Genomic DNA, 23,089 nt, shown 5'->3' on the forward strand with positions numbered 1-23,089 from the left:
GTGTACAAAGACATTTACTGTAATATACTATTCATACTACAAGAGTAGATTACATAGATATCCAAATGAACAGTTTATTGCTGCAAAACAAATCACCCCAAACTTAGAAGTCTAAAAACAACATGTTACTTCTAGGGGCTGGGGATTTAGCTCAGCAGCATAAGCGCCTGCTTTGCAAGCAGGCAGTCCTGAGTTCGATCCCCGGTACCAATAAAAAAGGAAAAAGACAAAAAAAAAATGTTACTTCTCACAACTCTGAAGTTTCTCTGTTGGTTTCATCTCTAATTTCTCTGTAGGTACAATTCAGCTAAAAGGTCAGCTGAGCTAGTAGGTCCAAAACAACCTACTTTAATGTTGGCTAGGACTTATTAGTTCTCCTATATGGGACCTCTTACTCTCCTATAAGCTAGACTGGGCTGTTTACAGGCAATTGTTAGAAAGAACTTTTTGAAGTCTTCTAAGGATTTGGCTCCAGGACTCACTTCACTTCCACCATATTTAATGGTCAAAATCACGAGGTTAGCCAAGACTTAAGAAATGGAAAAACAGATTCTACTTCTAGCTGGTGGAAGCAGGAAAGACATATTGCAAAAAGGAATACACATAGGATGGGTAAATTTACAATCATCAACATTCTACTACACATATAGGAGTGTGTCTAGATTTTTACATCTTTTTTTCACACACACTGAAATGACTATATTAATTGTTAAAAAGAATGAAGCACTGCTTTATGTTCTTACATGGAAAGTATTTCAAGATGTGCTAAGTAAAAACATAAAGCAAAAACCATGTGCAGAACACAACACCATACCATTTGGATGTGTTGGGGGATCATGTATGTATTTTGTCATATATATGTGCGTATATGTGTGTTTGCAAATCTTTGCAACATATTTAAATATAAACTATATTCTGGAGATGTAAAGAAGTCAGCGTGCTGGCTGAGGATGCAGGCAGTGAAGTCATGTTAGGAAGGTTAGGAGAGGAGTCATCCAATCAGTCTATAGGTGTTGTGTGATGATAGGAAGTTGCCCAGAGTTGTGCACCCAAGGAGTGGTTATAGATTCACAAAAAGGCCAGTAAGTCCAGGAGACGATGCAGGATGGTAAGGGCATATGCAGACAGATGATCTACATGGCAGGGAGAATGGTAGCACCATGGAGCAAATTACAAAAAAAAGTGCAAATGATTATCTAATAGATAATAACTTATCTATTAAGGCTAACGCCAAGTCAAGATTTGTACTGCCAAAGAAAATGTTTATAAATAATAGAAAAGGAAAAAGTAAGAAACAATCCTGGGCACTGAACTAAGATTCAAATTTTTAAAAACCAATGAGATTTTATATATATATATATACACACACACACACAGGTGTAGAAATATTTACACGTATGTATGAGGGTATATATATGTAAGCTATACATATATGTATCCTAATTTTGCCCACTGAGAGGTCTTGGAAGCAATGGTACCCCTAAAAGCAATGAGCACACTAAGTCCCCAAATCTTTGATTTTAAATACCATGTTTTACAAAAGCAAAAATAGAACTCATTGGAGGGACAGAGCAAGTAAAGCACAAGATGACCCAGGAACTGCCTGTCTGTCTAGAAAGTCCTAAGGAAATACACAATAAGTTAGGCTCATGGTAACAGGCACAGGAGACAACTTGAAGAGGTTCTCCCCGACTAAACTATAGATAATTTAAACAGTAAAATAGTAATAGTAAATCGTAACACATTGAATAAAATAAAAAACCAGGTCATTACTAATGTAATCAATAAATGGGGGCTACCTTACAAACAAAATTCCACTAATGTATGTAGCAGGAACAGTGGAAATACCATTTGGCAATCAACAGAAAAGTAGTTAATTCAAATAGGAGTCATCAATGATACTAGGGCTAGTAAGTAGAGTTTTGATAAGAAACAGGAAACTAGCACAATTTTGTAATTAGTAGTTCTTCACAACTACTAATTACAAAAGGACATAAATATTACCTTGTTAACATTACTACAAGTGACATGGTTTGACACTGTTTCTGAATGCAATTCATTTAGAGGGGTACAACACCAGTTCTGTGATATTCTTCCCAAGAAAGCATCCCTAACTGGGTCATTAGGATACAGTAGAGGTAGGATGAGGGTCATCCTACAAAACGCAGCACTTGTCCGTTACAAAACTGCCAAGGACATGAAAGATATAAAAAACCAAGGCTAAAGAAGTCTAAAAAGATATTAAAGATATAAAACTAAATATGCATTTTGGGGGGCTACATAATATAGTATTTTGTTTTTAAGAGACACTAAAGTATTTAAGGATGATGGAATATCATGTCTACAATTTGTTTAAAAAGTTTAGAGGAGGACTGATAATGGGTATTGTATTCATGTGTATGTTAATGTACAGGTATGTATGCATAGACACAGATGGCGAACAGCAGAAATACAGCAAAATATTAATAATGGGAAAAAACTAGGTGAAGGGCACACAGCTCTTTGTACAGTTGTGGCATCTTGTATTTAAGTTTGAAATTATTGCAAAATGAGTTTTTAAAAACCTGAAATAAAGATGTGACACAGAACATTTAGTGCTAAAGTAAATGTGAGTCAGCTACTGCCTTAGGCCAGGACACAGAATGAAAACCCTGCCTTAATATTTACTTATATGTTCCTTTACCAGACTCTGAGTAGATAGATTAACAATGGTTAATGCCTGTTTGGAAAACTAAGCCCTCGCATCTCAATGTTTAATGAACTTTTTCTTCATAGATTTTAAGTGTGCATGTATAGCTCAATGAGGAAAGGAATCAACTTCATCTTTGTAGTCCCAGCATCTAACGCATGTAATATTTAGTCAATGTTATTTTGTTCAATAGGAACTCTACCCTATCATTGTTCCAATCAAAAACAAAGTGATGGGGCTGGAGAGTTAGCTCAGTGGCATAAGCACCTGCCTTGCAAGCAGGCAGTCTTGAGTTCGATCCCCGGTACCGGTAAAAAGGAAAAAGACAAAAACAAAAAAAAAAAGAAAAAAAAGAAAAAAAGTGACTTGGGTAATAATGAGGGTTTCAGTATGCCAAAAGGAAAAGATTGATGTCAAGTTAAAATGCATATGTCAAACTAAGAATAAAAAAAGATCAACTAATAACTTTTCTTAGGAACTTGAGAAGTATTACTGGGTCTGCAAGCCAGGAGAGCTTGTAACTAGTAGTAAAAGGCACTGGCCTAAAAAAATGGCAAACTGGGGCTGGGGATTTAGCTCAGTGGCATAAGCACCTGCCTTTCAAGTGTGAGGTCTTGAGGTTCAATCTCTGGTACAAAAAAAAAAAAAAAAAAAAAAAAAATTGGCAAATTGTTCACAGTTTTGGTTTTAAAAAATAGAGTAAAATGTTTAAAATAGTACTAGTAATATGAGATTTTGGAGAAAAGAGCTAACAGTGGAAAACAATGTTAAAGGAAAAAGTGTGAAAAAATTATTAGGTTGAACTGTATGCAATTGCTGATAAGTTGCATCTCCTAATAACAAGAAAAAAATTAACAATACTGTACTACATAATCTGAATGGTTTTTAAATGGTGATAAAATATTTGTAAGACTACTCTAAAAAATTAAATAATGCATGAAAAATACTTAGCACAGTTAGTACAAATTAAGTACTCTAAAATTTCATTTATTTATTTTTATAAAAAAGATGCAAAACACTGCAATAAAGTCAAGTGTCTTAAAAAATCTGTAAGAAAAGTCTTACATAGATAGAGACTCATACTCAACTATCTAAACTGGTACATTCAATAAGGAACAGAATCTTGACACATTTAGCCTTGCACATCCAAAATATAACAGAGTTTCATACACATAGTAGATGTTTAACAAAGGTTTATTGGAATGAAGTGTGCATAAAAGTAAATTATTTGGAAAAGAAGATAAAAAAGAGGCCATCAGAGATTTTCTGAGGAATAAATTGAGAGTCCAAAATTACTCTTCCCTAAGTAAGTCACACTGAGAAAGGGAATAAAATACATTTTTAGAACAAAGTATAAAGACTATTGTGGGGCTGATCTCTAATAATGACTGAAACTCTCAAATCCTTTTTGCCAAATGTATCTTATGTAAAGTGTAATATCTGAAAGAAATATTTTACAATTTAACCTAAATGAATGTTGTATTATTCTTCTTAGATGGGGCTGGGATTACCTAAGTATTGAGGAATTTTTTCTACTTTTCATTCAGAGAAACGCAGGTACAATTAATTCAGCTCTTCCACCTACTATATGTGAATATTTAAAAATTAGCTTGAACTTTTACCTACAATTAAGTGTAAACATACATTTCACTTTCACAAGTTTGGGTACACATCCACAGAAGAGGAAAGAACACCAACTGCCAGAAGTGGGCAGTGCTACAGAAGTGTAAAACTTACGTTGCTGTTCTAGCAACTACCTGTTACAGCCTTGTTTATGACACAGTCTGATTTCAGAACCCTTTCATATTATAAACTCAAAATTTTCAGAGCCATGGATAAAGGAACAAGTGAATATGAAAATACTATCCTTTGATTCTCATCCTACTCTGTAGGTAAGAGGAATCAAATTTTTAAAAAAGATTTCTCCAAGTTACTGCCATCACCTCACTACATCACTCTAATCTTATCTGGAAACTGATAAATTTACACAATACAAAAGTCACGCCCTGAATAATACACACAACTTTGTCCATAGCTTGGCTTCTGTGCCAAGTAAAGTATATTTCAAGAGAGATGGATAAAGCTACATCTCCTCAACCTACTTAAAACTAAAATTTGTGAAGGATAAATTACAAATCCAATAGTCAAAATTCACTACTGAAAAGGGTTTTTTTTTGGGAGGGAGACATTGAGTACACCTGATTTAACAAAATAACAATATTTTTCAAGAAAACCAACTCACAGAAGCTACCAGACTACATTATAGAGCAATTTACAGAACAGTAACAATGAACCTGCAGGGCACAGAGTAATACAATTCTTAAATTATCATCTGCTATGGTGTCTTGAAAAGTAGTAAATGCATGGAATCACATGAGAGCTACTGTCCAATTACTGACAGAATTAAAATTATATTTTCATTTCATTTCTGGAAAGATCTGCAATAGCAGCTTAGAAAGTAAGCCGAATTTTAATGAAAAAAAAAATCTAGTAAAAAATATCTGAAAATATACATTAAAGATACTCAATTACATTTTTTAAATTAAGCAGCAAGAATGTCATAGGCACCATTTGTAATACTTGTTTGGGCCTGACAACTAGTAAAAGAGGTTTTTGAGAAACGAATGACTTAAGTGATATCTCATAAAATACAATGTGACATGATCTTTAAAAATCACTTTAATGGTAAGAATTTTTTTAACCACTTATACATCTCCAGTAAAAAAGCTTTCCATACAAGGGTTTTCATTCCAGCTACACACACTCACACTTTAATTACTCAAATTAAGAGTAAATCAAAACATTAAAAATTATCCAAAGGTATGTAAAACACACTATTTGAAACAAAAGACTTGTTTTCACATACGTTTCTCAGAACTACAAGTAAAGATCTTCTGGAATGGGTCTTCATGTCAACACAAGAACACTGTTCACATCCTACTCTGTGGGAAGACAGCTTATGAGACTAATTTTCAAAACCTCCACAGGAGATGCTTAATTACAGCTCTAGCTCCAATTTCCTCCGACTCAAACAGCAACGTAGGGAAAACAGTTCATAGAGTTAGGAAGGTAGGAGGAGGATACGGGGAAGCGTCCCTATTGTTTTGTTTTGGTAGCAGGAGAAGCAAAAAGGTTCACTGGAGCATCTGTACCCATCCCTCCCATCGCCGCCCGGCAGAGCACTTTCACCCTGGGCTGGCTCAAAACTCTGGTCCCCGAGGCTAGCAGAACCCAAGGTTTTCTTCAAGAAAAAGACCAGCAGAGAAAAGACGGAGGGCACAGATTCTTTAAGGGCAGAGAGGCAAGGCGGTGCGTCCAGATGGGGAGGATGGGACACGACACGGAAAAGGGATGCTGGCAAATTCTCCGGGAGAAAAGCCCCCACGGGGAGCCGGAGGATGCTCCCTGTCCAGGCGTGGGGACAGATGGACAGCAGTACAGAAGGAGGGAGAGTCACACGCTCCACAGACTGGGAGGGCGTGGGACAGGCAGCTCGGAACTCGGGAGCCCAGGGCGGGCTGAGACAGCCTCACACAGAACACGACCGCGCAGCTCAGACTTACGGTTACTTCTCGGGCTGAGGGGAAGGGTGAGGTGGACCCCGCAGGTCTGCAGCTCTGCCTCGGCCGCGGAGCCGGCGCCCTGGGGACCCTCCCCGCCCCACCCACCCTGACGGGCGCCTCTTTCTGGTCGCCTCCGCTGCGCCCGCCGGGCGGAGGCTGCCGGGGCTGAGAGTGCGCACTGGAGGCCCGCAGGAAGCTCTGCGTAAGCCCGCGGCACCACTGAGAGGATCAGACTGGGCGGGCGCCCCCCATTCCTCTCAGCCGCCGCGCCGCCACTCTCGGGGGAGGGGACAAGGGGGCGGTGGCTCTTGCCTCCGCCTCGCGGTTAAGTCCGGCTCATGCTAGAGACTGGCGCGCGAGCTCGCAGACCAGCAGCCCTCTTCCAATCTCCAGTCTCCTGCTCTGCCGCTGGTGCTCCTGCCGCTGCCGCCACGGACTCCCTTCAGCCCGCCACCAGCTCCTGAGAGCCTGCAACCCCGGCGAGCAACAGCAGGAACAGCAGACGGCGCCTCTGCTGCCGACCCGGAAGCTCTTCCGCCGCCGCCGCGCGGCTGCCAGGGATGCAAAACGGAAGTAGTTTCCCCGCCCGGGTAGCGGCGGGAGAGAGATTGGAGGCCTCTGGAGCCTTGGAAGCCTGTATTTTCTGGAGAAGATGAACAAATGATGCTGAATCGCGAGGAAAGGGACGGACAGTAAAGAACTGATGCGCCAGGGGTTCTCTAACTGCAGAAAACCGTGCCGTCCGGCTCTGGGTGAGGAGCGCTGCGGAGCACGCCGAGCGGCGTCCAGAGGAGACCGGGGCTTCCTGCCACAGGAAGTTGGGCCGGGCAGCTCTGCCTAGAGCCGGGAGAAGGAATGACGACGCTGATGGCCTCCGCCCCAGGTGATCCTCCCAGCGGGTGAGGTGAATGTAGCGGCCCTGGAGATAGTCGGCCGCCCACGCGGGTGAGACCGCTCGATTTCTTTCACGGGAAAGCTCCAGACTCGCGCGAGAGAAAAACAGGAGTGGGAGACTGAATCGTCTCCGCGTCTAGTTTCTCCAGGCAAGACATTTCTTTGTTAAAACTGCGTACAGAGAATTGACAGTCACCTTTGGGGTGGAAAGTCTCTGAATTAAACGTGCCGTTTTCCCGTTAGTGGGCGGAGATGGGTGGCAGCAGAGGAAACCTCCAGGCAGTGTTTTTTGTTGTCCTTGTAGGGAAAGCGCTTCACAGTTTATCAGACTAGCACACTTCTCCCTTCAGTACCTTTCTCCCTCATTTAAGATTTTTTACTTGCTTTCTTTGCCTTTTTTCCATGGTATGTTTTTTGAGCTTCACCAGAAGTCCTCACCTGCCCTAACTGTGGTTTTGAGTTCTATTCCTCTGCGGCTATCTTGGAGAGCTTGTATGTCTTTACAGTTTGCAAGCAGACTGACACCCTACAGGGCGTTAACCAGCCCGTAGGCACCAACTGACAGGTGTACAAGTCCTCTACCCCTGTTCTAGGGAAGATGCCGCTATGTATTTTTAAACTATCTCAGTTATGTTGCACGCCCGATTGAGAACCATTTCCACTACTTCATTTATAAGGGCTTGTTAATGTACTTGAGCAGTATATTACCATATGAAACATTTTCCCTAGTGAGCCTTTTAACAAAATTGACACGTATTTCCAGTATTTAGACCCCAAAACTGTTAAAAACTGTAGTTATACCTATTATTTTTAGTTTGTTACTCTCACTCGTGGTTTTGCTATAACAGCTTTACCTTTCTGTCATAATACTTCTTGATATTTGCCAAATTTAAGCTTTTGTTTGAGTGTCGCTGACAAAATACATATTTCAAATATGCAAGTAGCAGTGTTTCTTGAAAATAAATTTTATTCTTTTGTGGATAAGTACACTTTAGCTTTTTTTTTTTTTAAATATTGTGTGCTTAGTGTTAAGGTATTTTGCTTACAGGTGTTTCCCTAGTATGAGTTGACCAAGAGAAGAAAGTTACTAATTTTAATTTCTCTTCTTAGGTCCTTAATACAAAGAATTGTGTCCATAATTGTGCCATGTATGTTACACAGGGTCTTCACAATACATTGTCCTTTTATAGGACTTGTGATCTTTCAGGAGGTGGTCAGACATCTCACAATTTGTAGTTTTATTACTTTTAAATCAATACTAATCTGATGAAAAGTAATTGCTGAGTAGAAATTCAGAAAAGACAAGGCCTCATCCCTTTCACCTGGTGTACAAAGCTCTGTTGCTTGGAGTGATTTCAATAAAGATCATCCGAAAAAATTCCCATGTGGTATGGGATGAAAATGAATGCTGTGTTCTCAAAATTTAATGCTGCTGTTTCATTAGCTTTTCAGATGAAATGTCTATACTTTAAAAAAAATGTTTATATTGAGAAAAAATAAAATTCCAAAACAATAGAAGACTAACAATGGTTAATATATTGCATATGGTTTTAGCTACTCAGAGTAAAAGATATAGGCATTTAATTGTCCAGACAGTATTAGTATAAACCTTTTCAAAGAAGTAAGAGAATCAGTATAATTATTTTAACTATTTTGTGTATATATATATATATATAAAATATATATATATTTTGCTTTTTCCTTCTTTCCTCCTTTCCCCTTTCCCTCCTTTCCTTCTTTCCTCCTTTCCTCCTTTCCCTACTTGCCTATTTGAAATACGTATTTTGTCAGTGACACTCAAAACAGAAACAAAAGCTTAAATTTGGAACATATCAAAAAGTACTATGATAGAAAGGTAAAGGTGTTATAGCAAAACCATTGAGTGAGAGTAACAAGGAGGAAACTATTCTCTTTCCTTTGAACAGTTTCTTCTCATTTTACAATACCTGTTCTACATTTTGGGTATTATTTACTGTTTCAACATCTCACAACACAATGTTTATACATGTGAGTCTGACTTATTTCACTTACGAGTATAGTCTCAAGTTGCAACCATTTACATATAGAAGTCTCCAGTTTATTCTTGATGACTGAGTAGTATTCCATTGTATAAAAAAATCACATCTTTTTTATCCATTCCTCAGTTGATGGACATTTGGATGATTTCCAGGATCTACATTACAAATTGTGGCTGCTTTAAACATAGGTGCACATACATCGCTGTGGAGTAGCTGCATCAAATGGGATCTCCAAACCTAGTTTCTGAAGAATCTTCACACTGATTTCCACAGTGGTTGCAGTCTACACTCCCACCAACAGTGAAGATGATTTCTTTTTCCCTACAGCCCTGCCAGCATTTGTTAATGGTTGATTTCTTGATAATAGCAATTCTTTCTGGGGTGAAATGAAATTTCAATGCGGTTTTAATTTGCGTTGCTTGAGTGACCAGTGGTATTGAACTTTTTTTCATACATTTATTTTCTGTTTGTATTTCTTCATCTGAAAAGTATGTACTGATCTCAGATGCCCATTTTTGGATTGGGTCTTCAAATTTGGGAGGTCTGATATTGAGTTCTTTATGTGTTCTTGATAGTAATCCTTTGTCTGAGGAACAGCTGGCTAACATTTTCCCAAACTGTGGGTTGTCTTTTCACTCTGTTGCTGGTTTCTCTTTCTGTACAAAGCCTTTTTAATGAGATCAGATCCCAGTTGTTGATTCTTTGTGATAGTTCCTGTACAGTGAGGTTTTGTTCATAAAGTCTTTGCCTGCACCAGTGTCTTCAAGAGTTTTTCCTATTCTATCTTCCACCAGATTTAATGTTGCTGTTCTAATATTTTAGATCTTTGATCCATTTTGAATTTAGTTTAGTGCATAGTGAAAGATATAGGTTCAGTTGTAATCTTCGGCATGTGCAAAGCCAGTTTCCCAGCACTATCTATTAGAGGCTTTTTTCCAGTGAATGTGTTTGGTAACTTGTCAAACATTAGGTGACTGAGTATGTCTGCACTTGTTTCTGTGTCATCTAGTCTATTCCATTTATCTTCGGTCTGGTTTTTTTCCCAGTACTATGCTGTTTTTATCACAGTAGCTTTATAGTATAATTTTAAGTCAGGAATTGTGATGCCCCCTGCCTTGCCTTTATTGCCCAGAATTGCTTTTGGTATTCTAGGTCTCTTCTGGTTCCAAATGAATTTTAGGGTTGTTTTCTCTAATTCTATGAGATTTGCTGTTGGAATTTTGATCAGAATTGCATTAAATCTGGGGTTCTGGTAAAGATGGCGGATAGATAACAGCAGGATACAGAGGCTCCCTGAGATAGTCAACTTAGATTCCAAAAATAATACAGCGTGGGGAGTCCCAAACAGAGGGAGATGGATCCACCCAACCCAGGAACAAACTAAGCTGAGAGAAACCAATTAAAAATACAGTCCCAGTGCTACTATTGGAACAGCTAAAGGCTTGGTGCTCCCGCTGCAGCGCTTGAACTCACACAGCTGAAACTTAACCGAGCTACTCAAAAGCCCACCGCTTCAACTCACTGGAGACGCATTCACACTGAGGTTGGGGGCTGGCAAGCTGAACAGAGAGCTTGGCAGGGAACCTGCATTGACCTGTGGTGACTGACTGGAATAAAACCAATCCACATAAAATGGGGCTCCAACAGACAACATTCTAGGGCCAGGCAGACTGGCATGAATAAGAAGGAGCAGTGACTTCAGTCAGCTGCTCCCTTCTCAAGTGGGATTGGTGGGATGTGTTTGGCCTGGGTCACGCCCTGGGCCAAGACCCAATAGTTAGCCCAAACCAAGTCCCTATGCCTCACAGCGTACCCTAATGCAGTGAAGCCTTCAGCAGGTGGACTGACCTGGAGGGGAGAGCACAGCATACGCTGCCCCTGTTTGTATTTCCTTAATACACTGCTGTGGGCAGGAGCACCTAGTCAGCGCATTTCTTTAAACAACAAAAAAAGAAACTGGGGCCTCCTATATACACCTGCATGGAAGGAATAAAAAATATGAGAAGAGGAAGCAAGAAAGGGTCCCCAACCCCCAACCCTGAGAACATTGATCCAGGAAAGGTAAATGCAAAGGCGACTGAAGACAGCAAACATGCAATATCAGACACAGCACCAGTGGACATAAAGCAAAATCTTTGGGACCTCATAGATGAGTTCAAAAGTGAAATATTTAACCAAGTAAAGCAAGATATAAATAGATTAATAAAAGAAATGCTAAGCACCTCTCAAGAAGACACAGATGGAAGAATGGATGAAAACCAAAAAAAGGGGAGAATTGTTTGATGAAGAATATAAAGAAAACATAGAACACATGAAGCAGGTTCAAAGAGATTACCAGGAAATTAAAAACTCCATTGAAAGCTGGCAAAGCTGCTTGAAAAAAACTAAGGATAGATTACCCAAAATGGAGGACAGGTTTGCAATGTGGGATCATGAAAGGAAAAATTTCTTAATACCAGTAATAGTACACAGGCTAGAAGATGACAAAAGGATCTACAACTTAAGAATAAAGAATGTGAATGAAGAAGCAGGGGTGCAGACAAAGGAATTACAAAGGCCATTCACAGAAATAATTAAGGAAACTTCCCAAACATAGGAAAAGGAAATGATATTCAGATGTATGAGAACTCCAGCCACCTACAACCAAAATAGAACTACACCCAGGCATATAATCATCAAGATCCCAGAAATCCAGTATAAGAACAGATTATTAAAAGCTATCAGAGACAAAAACAAATTACTTACAAGGGAAAGCCCATCAGAATTACGGCAGACTTCTCAGCATAAAGCCATCAAATCGAGAAGAGCATGGAATGAAGTATTACAAGCCCTGAAAGAAAATATCCTCCAGCCCAGATTGATGTACCCTGCAAAATTATCTCTAGAAATTAATGGAGAAACAAGATGCTTCTAAGATAAAGAGGAACTGGGGGAATTCACAACCACCAATCCAACTCTATAGAGAATGCTACAGGATATTCTAAAGAGAGAAAAGTACAGGATTTCAGGAACAGTGGCAGAGAGGCCTCAATGAATAGAGCAAAAAACAAAATGAAGAAGACAAATTAACAACTAATGATAGAAAAAGAGCACAACAGAAATGAGGCAGAGGAGGTTGGATATAATTTCTAATATAGATAGCCTAGATACACTAAGGGAAAAAGAATCGCAGGCAGAGTGGATCAAGAGGTAGGGTCCACCGAGATGCTCTTTATAGGAAATATAATTAACCTGAAGAAAGGTATATGGGCCAAAAATCAAATATGAGAAAACAATGCTCTATGTGACAGGGAACCAGAGAGTAATAGGGGCAACTAGACCAGAATTTGTGGATAAGTTGGAAAGACAGGCTTTAATAGATAAAGGAATATAATTAGAGATCAAGTCCAGGAGGGAGAAGGTTTGGAACCACTTATGTAAATAGCAGGTTGCCCCAATTTAAAACCGAGGGTCTAAATGAGACCCAAAAATACACAGTGCACCCTGGGGAAGTGAAAGGGGAGGAATGGTCTTTAAAAAGACAGCAGAAGATATTGTTAATAGTGTATCAAGAATTAAAACCCATATTACTACTACCACTCTGCTTAGATAGATTTTATTCTATCCCAGTTTGTCTGCTTGCTTTAGATTTGAGGGCACAGACAGCTATCCTAAAAACACTAGGATATAGCACAGTAATCATCTTTGATTTCCTATTAATTTAATTGGAGCCCTGTACAACTTATACTGGTTTATCATGGCTGATCTTAGTTAAATCTGGTTTGTTTGATTGCTGTTTGGTATTGACAGATTTTATTCAAAACTTACATGATTGATAGTATCAAGTCTGATAGTTTAGGCAATTACACTGAAGATGTCAAGACTCACTACAATACCCATTCTGGCTTGATTACTGTTTTTGAATTTTTATACTACATACAAAATTGTGTTTTTATTAATACTGTTCTGTATGGATATATTCAATTATACTGTGTCTGATGATATAGCCAATTCTATTGAAGATATCAAGAGACAACACAGTATCCATGGTAGAACCCCTTGTACAGTGGTCTTATGTCTTTTTCATTTCATGTTTTTATAGGAATGTTATATCTTGCTTTATTTTGTTCCTCCCTCTAATATAGAAAGGATGAAAATACATGTTAAGACTCATACATGTGTAGAACCTATAAACAGTTTATGAGAACTGATCTTATGACACATGATGAAATGAACAAATACTTTGAAGAAAAAGAGACACTACAGTACCCAATGCTGATCCCGGAGTGTCATGATGTGAAATCCAGCAATACTATTATTCTTTGTTCAGAGTGATTTTGTAGTCTGCTTTGGTTTGTTTAATCTCAACATAAATGAAGATATGGATAAATGTGTGTATGTTTTAGTGTATAGGATAACCATATTACTAAGTTTTTATTATATAGTTGAACAGAACTATTTGCAGTCTCGCTGTTTGAATTCCCATTTATATGTTTCACTTCTGTGTCTTGAACAATTACTTGTAATAGGACAATATGCAAACATCAACTAGTGATTTATTAGTTTATTTTTTCTTTGAAAGTATGTATTATTTCTACCCATTTTCTGTTTTGTTTTGTCTTTCTTGAAATAAAATTTTAAAAAAAGAATTGCATTAAATCTGAAGTATGGCCATTTTCACTAGGTTCTTCCTACCCAAAAGCAAGGGATATCTTTCCATTTTGCGATATGCTCTTCAATCTCCTTTTTCAGAGTATTATAGTTTTCAATGGAGAATTTGATTTTGTTTGTTTTTGTATCAGGAATCAAACATAGGACCTTATGCTTTCCAGGAAGGTGCTGTGCTGCTGAGCTATATCCCCAGCCTTCAGTGTAGAGGATTTTTATATCCTTTGTTAGACTGAGTCCTACTATTTCATTTTTTGGATGCTAATGTGAAAGGTGTTGTTACTCTAATTTCTTTTTTTTTTTTTTTTTTTTTTTTTTTTTTTTTTTTTAATTTTTATTTAAGGAGAAAAGAAAAGAAAAAAAAAAAACAGTGAAGGGTACAAGTTATACAGATTTACAGAAGAAAAAAATGCGCAGTAGGAAATCACTAGTTAATAGATTACATATTGCCATCTTAGAAATAATTGTTCAAGTCACAGAATTAAAGTTTGTAGAGTGGACATTCCAGCAATGATACTGCAAACAGTTCTGTTCAATGATCCATTAGAACTCTGTGATATCATTTTCTGTCTTATACATTTAAATATACATGCAGTTATATAGTTTAGAGCATTTTCTTTTCCTCTCTTTTGTACAGTGACTATTACACATTTTGGGTTTCATTGCTCCCACTGTTCTTATTGCTTTTTTGGAAGAGAGTAAAACCAAATGTGACATAACAGAACAGAATCGGTCAAGTCAAAAGGGTGGATATAATAGATAATATAAAAACATAATACAAGGTGATCAACAATGGTTACCCTAATGCCTCCCGCTATTTCTAATAGAATTGCCTATATCATTAGTTGTAATACTATTGAACAAAACCATAAAGGATAAAACCGACAAAACCAAAACATTGGAGATATTGTAGGTCTTCAAAAGTAGATAGAAGTCAACGAGAATGGGCGTTATAATGAATCTCATTATCTTCTCAGCTGATGCCTAAACTTTCGAACCTGATACTATTCAGCAAAACAGAATAGAGGAACCTCAGTCAAAAACAAGATGGTGAGAGTAATACAGGGCTTCAAATCGAGAAAATAGAAAGTCAAAGTGGGTTACTATATTATATCCTGCTATATTTTTCCCTTTAATTAAATGGATAACAATAAAAAAGTATATAATGGAGTGGAGATTGAGAAAAAGAAAAAGAGGGCATAACAGCGAAACAGGGCAGATCAAGACATAACCTTTTAAGCAGAATAGTGTTTCACCACCAGATATTTCCGACTTAAAAATAGTTACCATATTGACTCCCTCCCTGAAGTCCTTGAGTACAACTTCATATACTGTAGCATTAAGTATATCAAAACAATGTAAAACCATTTAAGAGAATGACAGCATTATAGAGTATTTGGAATTGACTAACAGAAAATGAACAATGGTCTCTGTATAATCTCCTTGTCTTTAAAAGGTTTTTGCTTATACTAACATACATAACAAAATCCAATAAGATACAACCTGGTTAGACCATTGGAGACAGAAGAACAAAAGCTAGATGAGACTTCAAAACAAGATGGTACTGAATCAGCATTACCTATTAAGATGTCATTTTCTCAAAAATAGCTGTTCCTATCATCCAATCTTCTCTGTCTCATTTCTGTTGAGCTCTTTTTCTGTCAGTAGCTGTCAGTTTGTCTTCTTCATTTTGTTCTCTGCTCCATTCGTTGTGGCCTCCCTGCCACTATTTCTGGGTTCTTTGTATTTTTCTTTTTTTAGAATATCCTGCAATACTTTCTGTAGAGTTGAATTGGTGGTTGCAAATTCCCCCAGTTCCTCTTTATCCTGGAAGCACCTCGTTTTTCCATCAATTTCCAGGGACAGTTGTGCAGGATATCTCAATCTTGGCTGGAGATTATTATCTTTCAAAGCTTGAATTATTTCCCCCCATGCTCTTCGTGATTTGATGGTTTGTGAAGAGAAATCTGCTGTAATTCTGATGGGTGTTCCTTTGTAAGTGATCTGTTTCTTGTCTCTTACAGCTTTTAATATTCTGTTCTTGTATTGAATTTCTGGGATTTTTATTATTATATGCCTGGGTGTTTCTCTGTTAGGGTTGTAGGTAGCTGGGGTCCTGTATGCCTCATACAGCTGAGTATCTTTACCTTTTGCTAAATTAGGAAAATTCTCCTGGATTATTTCTGTGAGTAGCTTTTGTAATTCACTTGTTTGTGTCCCTACTTCTTCTTCTATGTTCTTAATCCTTAAGTGGTGGCTCCTCTTATCATCTTCTTGTCTTTGTATTATTGCTGTTTGTTTCTTTGTTATTTTTAAGAAGTTTTTCATTTCATTCTCCCATATTTCAAGTCTGCCCTCCAGTTCAGATAGTCTGTCCTTAGTTTCTTTCAAGCTGTTATGCCAGTCTTGTATAGACTTATTAATTTCTTGATAGTCCCTTTGAACCTGCTTCACATACTCAATGCTTTCTCTGTTTTCTCCATCAAGCAATTCTCCCCTCTTTTTCTGTTCTTCCATTCCACCATCTGTTTTTTCCTGGGTGGTGTTTAGCATTTCTCTAACTATTCTGCATACTTCTAGCTTCAGATCATTGATAACTTCATTCCTGAATTGGTCTATGAGGCTCTCAATATGGTGCTTAATGTATACTGGTGCGGCATCCATTATTGCCTGTTTCTCAGGGTTGGGGGCCGAGGAGCTTTTTTTGTTGCTTCCCTTCCCCATATTTTTTGTTCCTTATAAAATGCAATCTTACAAAGGAGGCCCGGCTTCCCTGCCTGTCAGCCACAGCCTGATCAAATTGCGCTGGCTAGTTGTTCCCGCCCACCGCTGCGCACCAGGGAGTCGGAGGAGGCAGCCTACGCGGAAGTCAGTCGCTCCTCCGGGCCATCGTCCGGCTCTGGGATCTGGGTTAGGCTAGTCTAGCCTAGAGAGTCCGCCAGCAGCGTCACTCAGGCCAGGCACTTTTCTCCAATCCCGTCCGAGAGGGGAATGGCGCCCAGAGAGATCTCCGCTAGAGTCAAACTGTGGTGGGGGGTCAGATTCTCACTCACCTCGCCACCAGTCAGTTTTCGTGTACACCTCTGTCCGTCCTTTTTTTTTCGACTCCGTTCTCCCGTTCCCAGAGCTCGGCGCTCCCAGAGCTCGGCGCGTCTCTCCTTGCTGAGCCGCTGTGGAGATAGCCGGCCGCCGCACGGCGGGAAATCCAAACCGGTTTCCGATGGCGCGGAGTCGAGCCTCCACACCGAGATTTTTCTGTTCCTATTTTAGCGCCAGGACTGTATTCCAAGTTGGATTCTCTCAGCCCAGTTCGTTCCTGAGTCAGCAGAGCATATCTCTACTGATTCGTGTCTCCCTAGTCCGCATTATTTCTGGCCTCTGAGCCGAACCTTTCAGAGAGCCTCTGGTAGTTGCTGTTGTCTGTCCGCCATGTTCTCTGGTCTCCTACTCTAATTTCTTAATGAGTTTGTCATTTATGTACAGAAAGTCTACTGATTTTTATGTGTTGACTTTATATCTAGCTACACTACTAAGTTTATTAAATCTAGCAGTTTTTTAGTGGAATTTTTGGGGTCTTCTATGTAGAGTATCTTGTCACCCACACATAATGATAGTTTAAATTCTTCCTTTCCTATCATTATTCCTTTTATTTCTTTCTCTTGTCTAATCACTCTGGCTAATGTTTCAAGGACTGTGTTAAGTAAGAGTGGAGACAGTGGACATCTTTGTCTTGTTTCTTATTTTAGAGTGAAAACTTTCAGTTTTTGCCCATTTAATATGATGTTGGCTATTGGTTTATTATAGATGGCTTTTATCGTATTGAGATAAAGACCATCTATTCTAATTTTCTGTAGAGTTTTTATCATGAATGGGTGCTGAACTTGGTCAAAAGTTTTTTCTGCATCTATTGAGTTGATGGTATGGTTTTTGTCCCTTGTTAATACGATGTACTGCATTTATTGATTTATGTATGTTGAATCCAATTTAGTCATGGTATGTAATCTTGATTTTCTGCATTCTGTTTGCCAGTATCTTACTGAGGATTTTTGCATCTATGTTCATTACAGAGATTGGCCTGTATTTCTCTTTCTTCGTTGAGTGTTTCTCCAGTTTGTTTTTTTTACACTTTTTTTTTCTTTTATTTTTATCAGTACCAGGGATCGAACTCACAACTGCCTGCTTGCAAGGCAGGTGCTTATGCCGCTGAGCTAAATCCCCAGCCCCCTCCAGTTTTATTATCAGGGTAATGCTTATTTCCACAAATGAATTTGGGAATTTCATTAAAGAGTTTGAGAAGTAGTTGTATTAATCTTCTCTAAATTTCTTGTTGAATTCAGGAGTGAATCTGTCAGGACCTAGGCTTTTCTTTTTTGGAAGGTTTTAATTATATCTTCAGTTTCATTGATACTGATTTATTTCAGATGTTTATATCTTCTTGCTTCAGCTTTGATAATTCATGTGTATCTAGGAATCTGTCCTTTCTGCATTTTCCAACTTACTAGAATACAAGTTCTCAAAATAGGTATAGAAGATCTGGATTTCTGCAGAATCTACTGTGACTGCAGAAATTGTGGCTGCTTTAAACATAGGTGCACATACATTGCTGTTTACCCTTTTCGTTCCTGATTTTGTGGATTTGAGTCTTTTTGTCCCTTTTTTTATACGGTTGGCTAAAAGTTTGTCAATTTTATTGAGTCTTTCAAAGAACTAACTCTTCAATTGATTCTTTGTATTGTTTTAGTCTCCAATGTATTAATTTCTGCTCTGATCTTTGTAATTTCCTGCCTCCTTTGAGCTTTTGGCTTAGCCTGCTCTTCTTTTTCTAGAAGTTTGAGGTTCACCATTAAGTTGTTTATTTGCTCTGTACAGGTATTTGTACTTACTGTGGATGTAAATCAAAATATTTGGAATTTAAAACGTAAAGTAAATTGAATTATTGGATTTAAAATAAAACTTTTGTACAATAATTTTAATAAGTGTTATGATCTTAGGTCTAAATTTATTTAAAATGTCCAAAGTCGTGAAATTTTTTGTTGTAAGGCATTTTAGAATTATTTAGGAAAGTGAATTAATGACTCCAAAGTAACATTAGCAATTGCAGTTGAGAAAACAGAGTAAGTTTCTTGGTATCCTTTCAAGTAACATTCAAAACGCTTTCTTGAAAATGGTCTGTTTTCTCTCTTGAGAATTGAGTTGGAACTCATTAAATATGAATATCATGTTAATGCCTAATGGGCTTTTATAAAATTGAAAAAAGTTTATGTCAGTGTGGCTGGGGCAAAGATCTTTGCTTAATATTCTTTTAAAATTTGCTAGAATATTACTAAGTGAAACCTTTATAAAAAATATAAAAGATTTTCAACCAAAAGGAAACACTTTGGTATAGCCATAAAAAACTTATTAAGAGTGCTGATGAAGAGAACTTATTAACCATGAGTGTGATTAAATTTTAGTCACTCAATAGAAATTTCTCCATGGAGACTTATTTTAGGAAAAAAATTAGTTCAGTTTGACAAGAAAAAATATATAGACATAAACACACAGACAACTACACAGTCAATATATTTGGGGAAAAAAATGTACCATCTGGAGAATTGATGGGATTCTTAAATCATCATCAGAGAGCTTTTATCAACTGACTGAATAGCTTTGGTTCTGTGATAGGGATCTGGGATCTTCAAGGAAAATTATAAGCAATATTTTTGCTCATTGAAATAGTGAAAATTTTTCTTAAATAAAGATTCTATAGTCTGTTAAGTGAATTTCAGCTACCTATTTGTAGCTTACAAACAATGTAACAGTCACTTGTGTAATTTATTAAAAATAAGTATACCATTCTAAATCAGTATTTCAAATTATTTATAAAATATTTTATAATCATGTCACTTTTTAAGTTTTGGAGGCAGATTCTTATTATACATTTAAGATCTATGAAACCCAGTATGGTGGTACGTGCCTTTAATCCTAGCACTCTGGGAAGCCTAGGAAGAGGAATTGTCAGTTTGAGCATTTAACAATTTAGTGAGACCCTATCTCAAAATAATAAAAAGGGCTAAGAGCGTAACTCAGTACAAAGGCCTTGGGTTCAGTTCCCACACATATACATACACTCAGGCCATCTGTGAAATTACATATGCCTGTTTTTAAAAAATTTACCTTTAACATAAAAGAACTTTCAAAAACTAAGAAAATCTTAAATCATAAGTTATCGTTTGGAAGAGTTCCATGATGAAGATACAATGAGTTATCTCTTAAAAGGCTGGGGATAGCTCAGTGGCACACGTGCCTGCATGGCAAGCGCGAGGTTGTTAGTTCGATCTCTGGTACCAAAAAAACCAAAGCCATCTCTGACTCTTAGGTACTATATATTCTCAGAAATAAAAATCAACATTTTAAAATTGTTTTTTAAAGTGATTATATGGAAATAAGAGTTATCAGGTTGGATTGTAATACTGTATTTTTTGCCTTTGCACCAATTTTGTCATTAAATCTTTTAAGGAATTTTTTGTTTGTTTTATAAAGCAATGGGAAACCCAGAAAACATAGAAGATGCATATGTTGCTGTTATTCGTCCAAAGAATACTGCCAGTCTCAATTCTCGGGAATACAGAGCTAAGTCATATGAAGTGAGAAAATTTAACATGTTTGATTTCTATTCTTAAATGTCATTCTGTACCACATATAAAGCCACTGGGCATGGTGGCACATGCCTGTAATCTCAGCATGCAGTAGGCTGAGGCAGGAAGATCACTGCAAGTTCCAGACAAGCCTGAGCTACAAAGTGAATTCAAGGCCAGCCTGGACCTTTAACTTTAACAGGGTTTAACAGTTAAACCCTGTCTCAAAAAAGACCAAAAAAAAAAAAAAAAAAAAAAAAATTAAAAAAAATACAAAGCCTAACAATATGCTGTAAATTCTTACTTATAAGCTACTTATTACTATGTCTTTTTTCTACTGAATGCCTTTTTATGGTTTGCTATTTATTTGCATATAATAGAAAAAGAACTTATTTGAGGTTTTCTTAGGATTTAATATACTTAAGTTTAAGTACTGCTAGTAAAACGGCTCTCAAAAATTTAAAAACTGCAAAAGCCAGTTTGAAACTGCAAAATAAACATTGTTTTTGGTTATTTTCCCAAATTATTTTAACAACTGATTTTAAATAATTGTTTTACCTTAATTTAAGTTTCAGGAATAAAATTTATTTTTCTGTAGTCTTGAATCATTTTACATATAATAGTAAACATGTAATTGAAGCAAAACTATGTACATAACTCAGTTATCTTCTTTATGCAGCAGACTCCAAGCAGTATAAAATACTTCTAATTTTTCTAGCATTTTGTGAAAAAATGCTTTTATAAAATATCTGCAACCTGTTAAAAGAGTGCTGCAGAAGTTTTTAGGCTTGTGCTTCAAGGGTACTCTGGCTTCCTGTTTTTCAGGCCTGCCTCACTGTAGAATCACTGGGGGAACCTTTGAAGCTATTAGATATCAGATATTCTGGTTTAATGTGTCTGAGATGGAGCTCAGGATTGGTGTTATTTTGGAATGAAGCTTCTGAAGTTATTCTAATATACAGAGAGGGTTGAGAAAGACTACCAGATTATTTTGGTGTTTAAAACAAGTACATTTTACTTTAAATTTCTTGTTTATGTACTTTTTTCATTTAAGATTTTGTTGCATGAAGTTCCCATTGAAGGACAGAAAAAAAAAAGAAAGAAAGTTTTGTTGGAAACTAAACTTCAAGGCAACAATGAAATAACACAAGGCATATTGGATTATGTAGTAGAAACCACCAAACCAATTTCCCCAGCAAACCAGGGTATCAGAGGTAAGAAACTTTTCTTATTTTCTTAATTTTTTAGTGTTTTTTGCTTTAAACACTTGTAAAGAAAGATATTTTTAATAGGCTTTTTTTTTTCTTAATTTTTTTTTTTTTTAAACAGTAAGAGAGATTGAACTCATGACCACACGCTTGCAAGGCAGGCACTTATGCCGCTGAGCTAAATCCCCAGCCCCAAAAGATATTTTTAAAAACTATATTAAATTCAGTCCATTTGTTTTTTTCCATTTGAAAAACTTTCCATTTGAAAACTTACAAAAGATACCTTTTTTATCTATAGTCAACCTCCTTCAAGAAGTAACTCAACTAAAACTTGAAATTTATTTAAAGACATCATAGTGTTCAGTATATAGAGAAACGAAATACGAATTACTTTTACTAGAAGTGTAGTTTTCTGGAAAAGTATCTTTGAACTATTTTTAACATCTCTACTCCAGAACAGAGGAAAGGGCAAAGGTCTCTTCATAACTAAATGAAAATCAATATTCATAGGTTAGGGAAAGTCCTGTAAGTTACCAGATAGCAGAAGTTTTCCTGTAGAGGAAAATGTTTTTCAAATAGCCAAACCAAAGTGTAAAAATATTAGATCTAAAAAACTGAAGCTCAGCCAGGGATGTAGCTCAGCAGCATAAGTGCCTGTCTGGCAAGTACAAGGTCGTGAGTTTGATCCCTGGTACCGCAAAAAAAAAGAGAGAGAGAGAGAGAGAGAATGGGAAAAAAAAAAAAAAAAAACCTGAGGTGCCATTTAAAATATTAGGTAATGGATTATCAGTCTATAAAAAGTGATTAAAATTTTGTCATCCATTTTCTCAGGCTGTAGCCTTTTAAGAAGCAGAGAATAGTCAAAAGTTACAAAAACTAGCCAGCTGTGTAGTGCAGGAAAGATCAGGTAGGGGCAAGATTTCAAGACAGACAAAAGAAATAATGCCTCTAAATTTATTAGGATGTTATTCTGTGGCCAACACTTTCATTTTGTGTGTCAAATTATAAAATAATTTAGGGAGCTATCATAGGCCTTAAAAATCATGAATATTGACCAATATTTTCAATAAATAAAACTGCTTAAAATCTTATATACTTGTCTATAATAGGCATCCCACTTGCTAGCTTTTTTTTTTTCCTGGGATGAAGAGATAAGAAAGGCTGATAAATACCATGGCAAAGGAGAGGATGAAAGATGATAGAATACAACACTTACATGTTACCATTTATTGCACCCTTACTACTAAATGGGGTTAGTTAAATAGACTAAGATAGATGGTTATAGTTCATAACAGTAGTTTGCAATCTAATATTTTAATTAAAAACTGAATTTGACCTGGAAGTTGAATGTTTAAAGAGCTAATAAACATTTAAGATTTTGAAGTAACAATATAACATTCTTCTCTGTGGGTTCTGAATTTAATAAAACCTTTACCAACTTTATCCCAGATGA

At 37.1% G+C, this 23,089-nt stretch overlaps 2 protein-coding genes across 8 annotated transcripts in view; one reads left to right on the plus strand and one right to left on the minus strand.

The window, feature by feature from the left end:
* The window catches only part of Ankib1 (ankyrin repeat and IBR domain containing 1), a 177,575-nt gene that overhangs the window by 119,318 nt on the left and 35,168 nt on the right, over positions 1–23,089 (minus strand). The window contains exon 1 of one of the 5 annotated variants that reach the window (XM_063242847.1): positions 6,565–6,761. The exons of 3 other annotated variants lie outside the window; for them this stretch is intronic. The gene's annotated coding sequence lies outside the window, so the exon portion shown is untranslated. Of the gene's footprint in view, positions 1–6,252; positions 6,762–23,089 lie in introns of those variants that run through there. One more of the 5 variants, XM_005006036.4, reaches the window with a different exon arrangement.
* The window catches only part of Krit1 (KRIT1 ankyrin repeat containing), a 43,756-nt gene continuing 27,512 nt past the window's right edge, over positions 6,846–23,089 (plus strand). The window contains exons 1-3 of one of the 3 annotated variants that reach the window (XM_003475095.5): positions 6,846–7,135; positions 20,334–20,437; positions 21,483–21,642. In XM_003475095.5, coding sequence (XP_003475143.2) covers positions 7,108–7,135; positions 20,334–20,437; positions 21,483–21,642 — 292 coding nt within the window. In that variant the 5' untranslated portion in view covers positions 6,846–7,107. Of the gene's footprint in view, positions 7,296–20,333; positions 20,438–21,482; positions 21,643–23,089 lie in introns of all 3 variants that reach the window. The other 2 variants (XM_013158259.3, XM_013158260.3) reach the window with 2 other exon arrangements.

The sequence above is a fragment of the Cavia porcellus genome, unplaced genomic scaffold (assembly GCF_034190915.1).
Source record: "Cavia porcellus strain 051 isolate PalLab524CR breed Dunkin Hartley unplaced genomic scaffold, mCavPor4.1 scaffold_2, whole genome shotgun sequence".
In the NCBI taxonomy this organism is placed as follows: domain Eukaryota; kingdom Metazoa; phylum Chordata; class Mammalia; order Rodentia; family Caviidae; genus Cavia; species Cavia porcellus.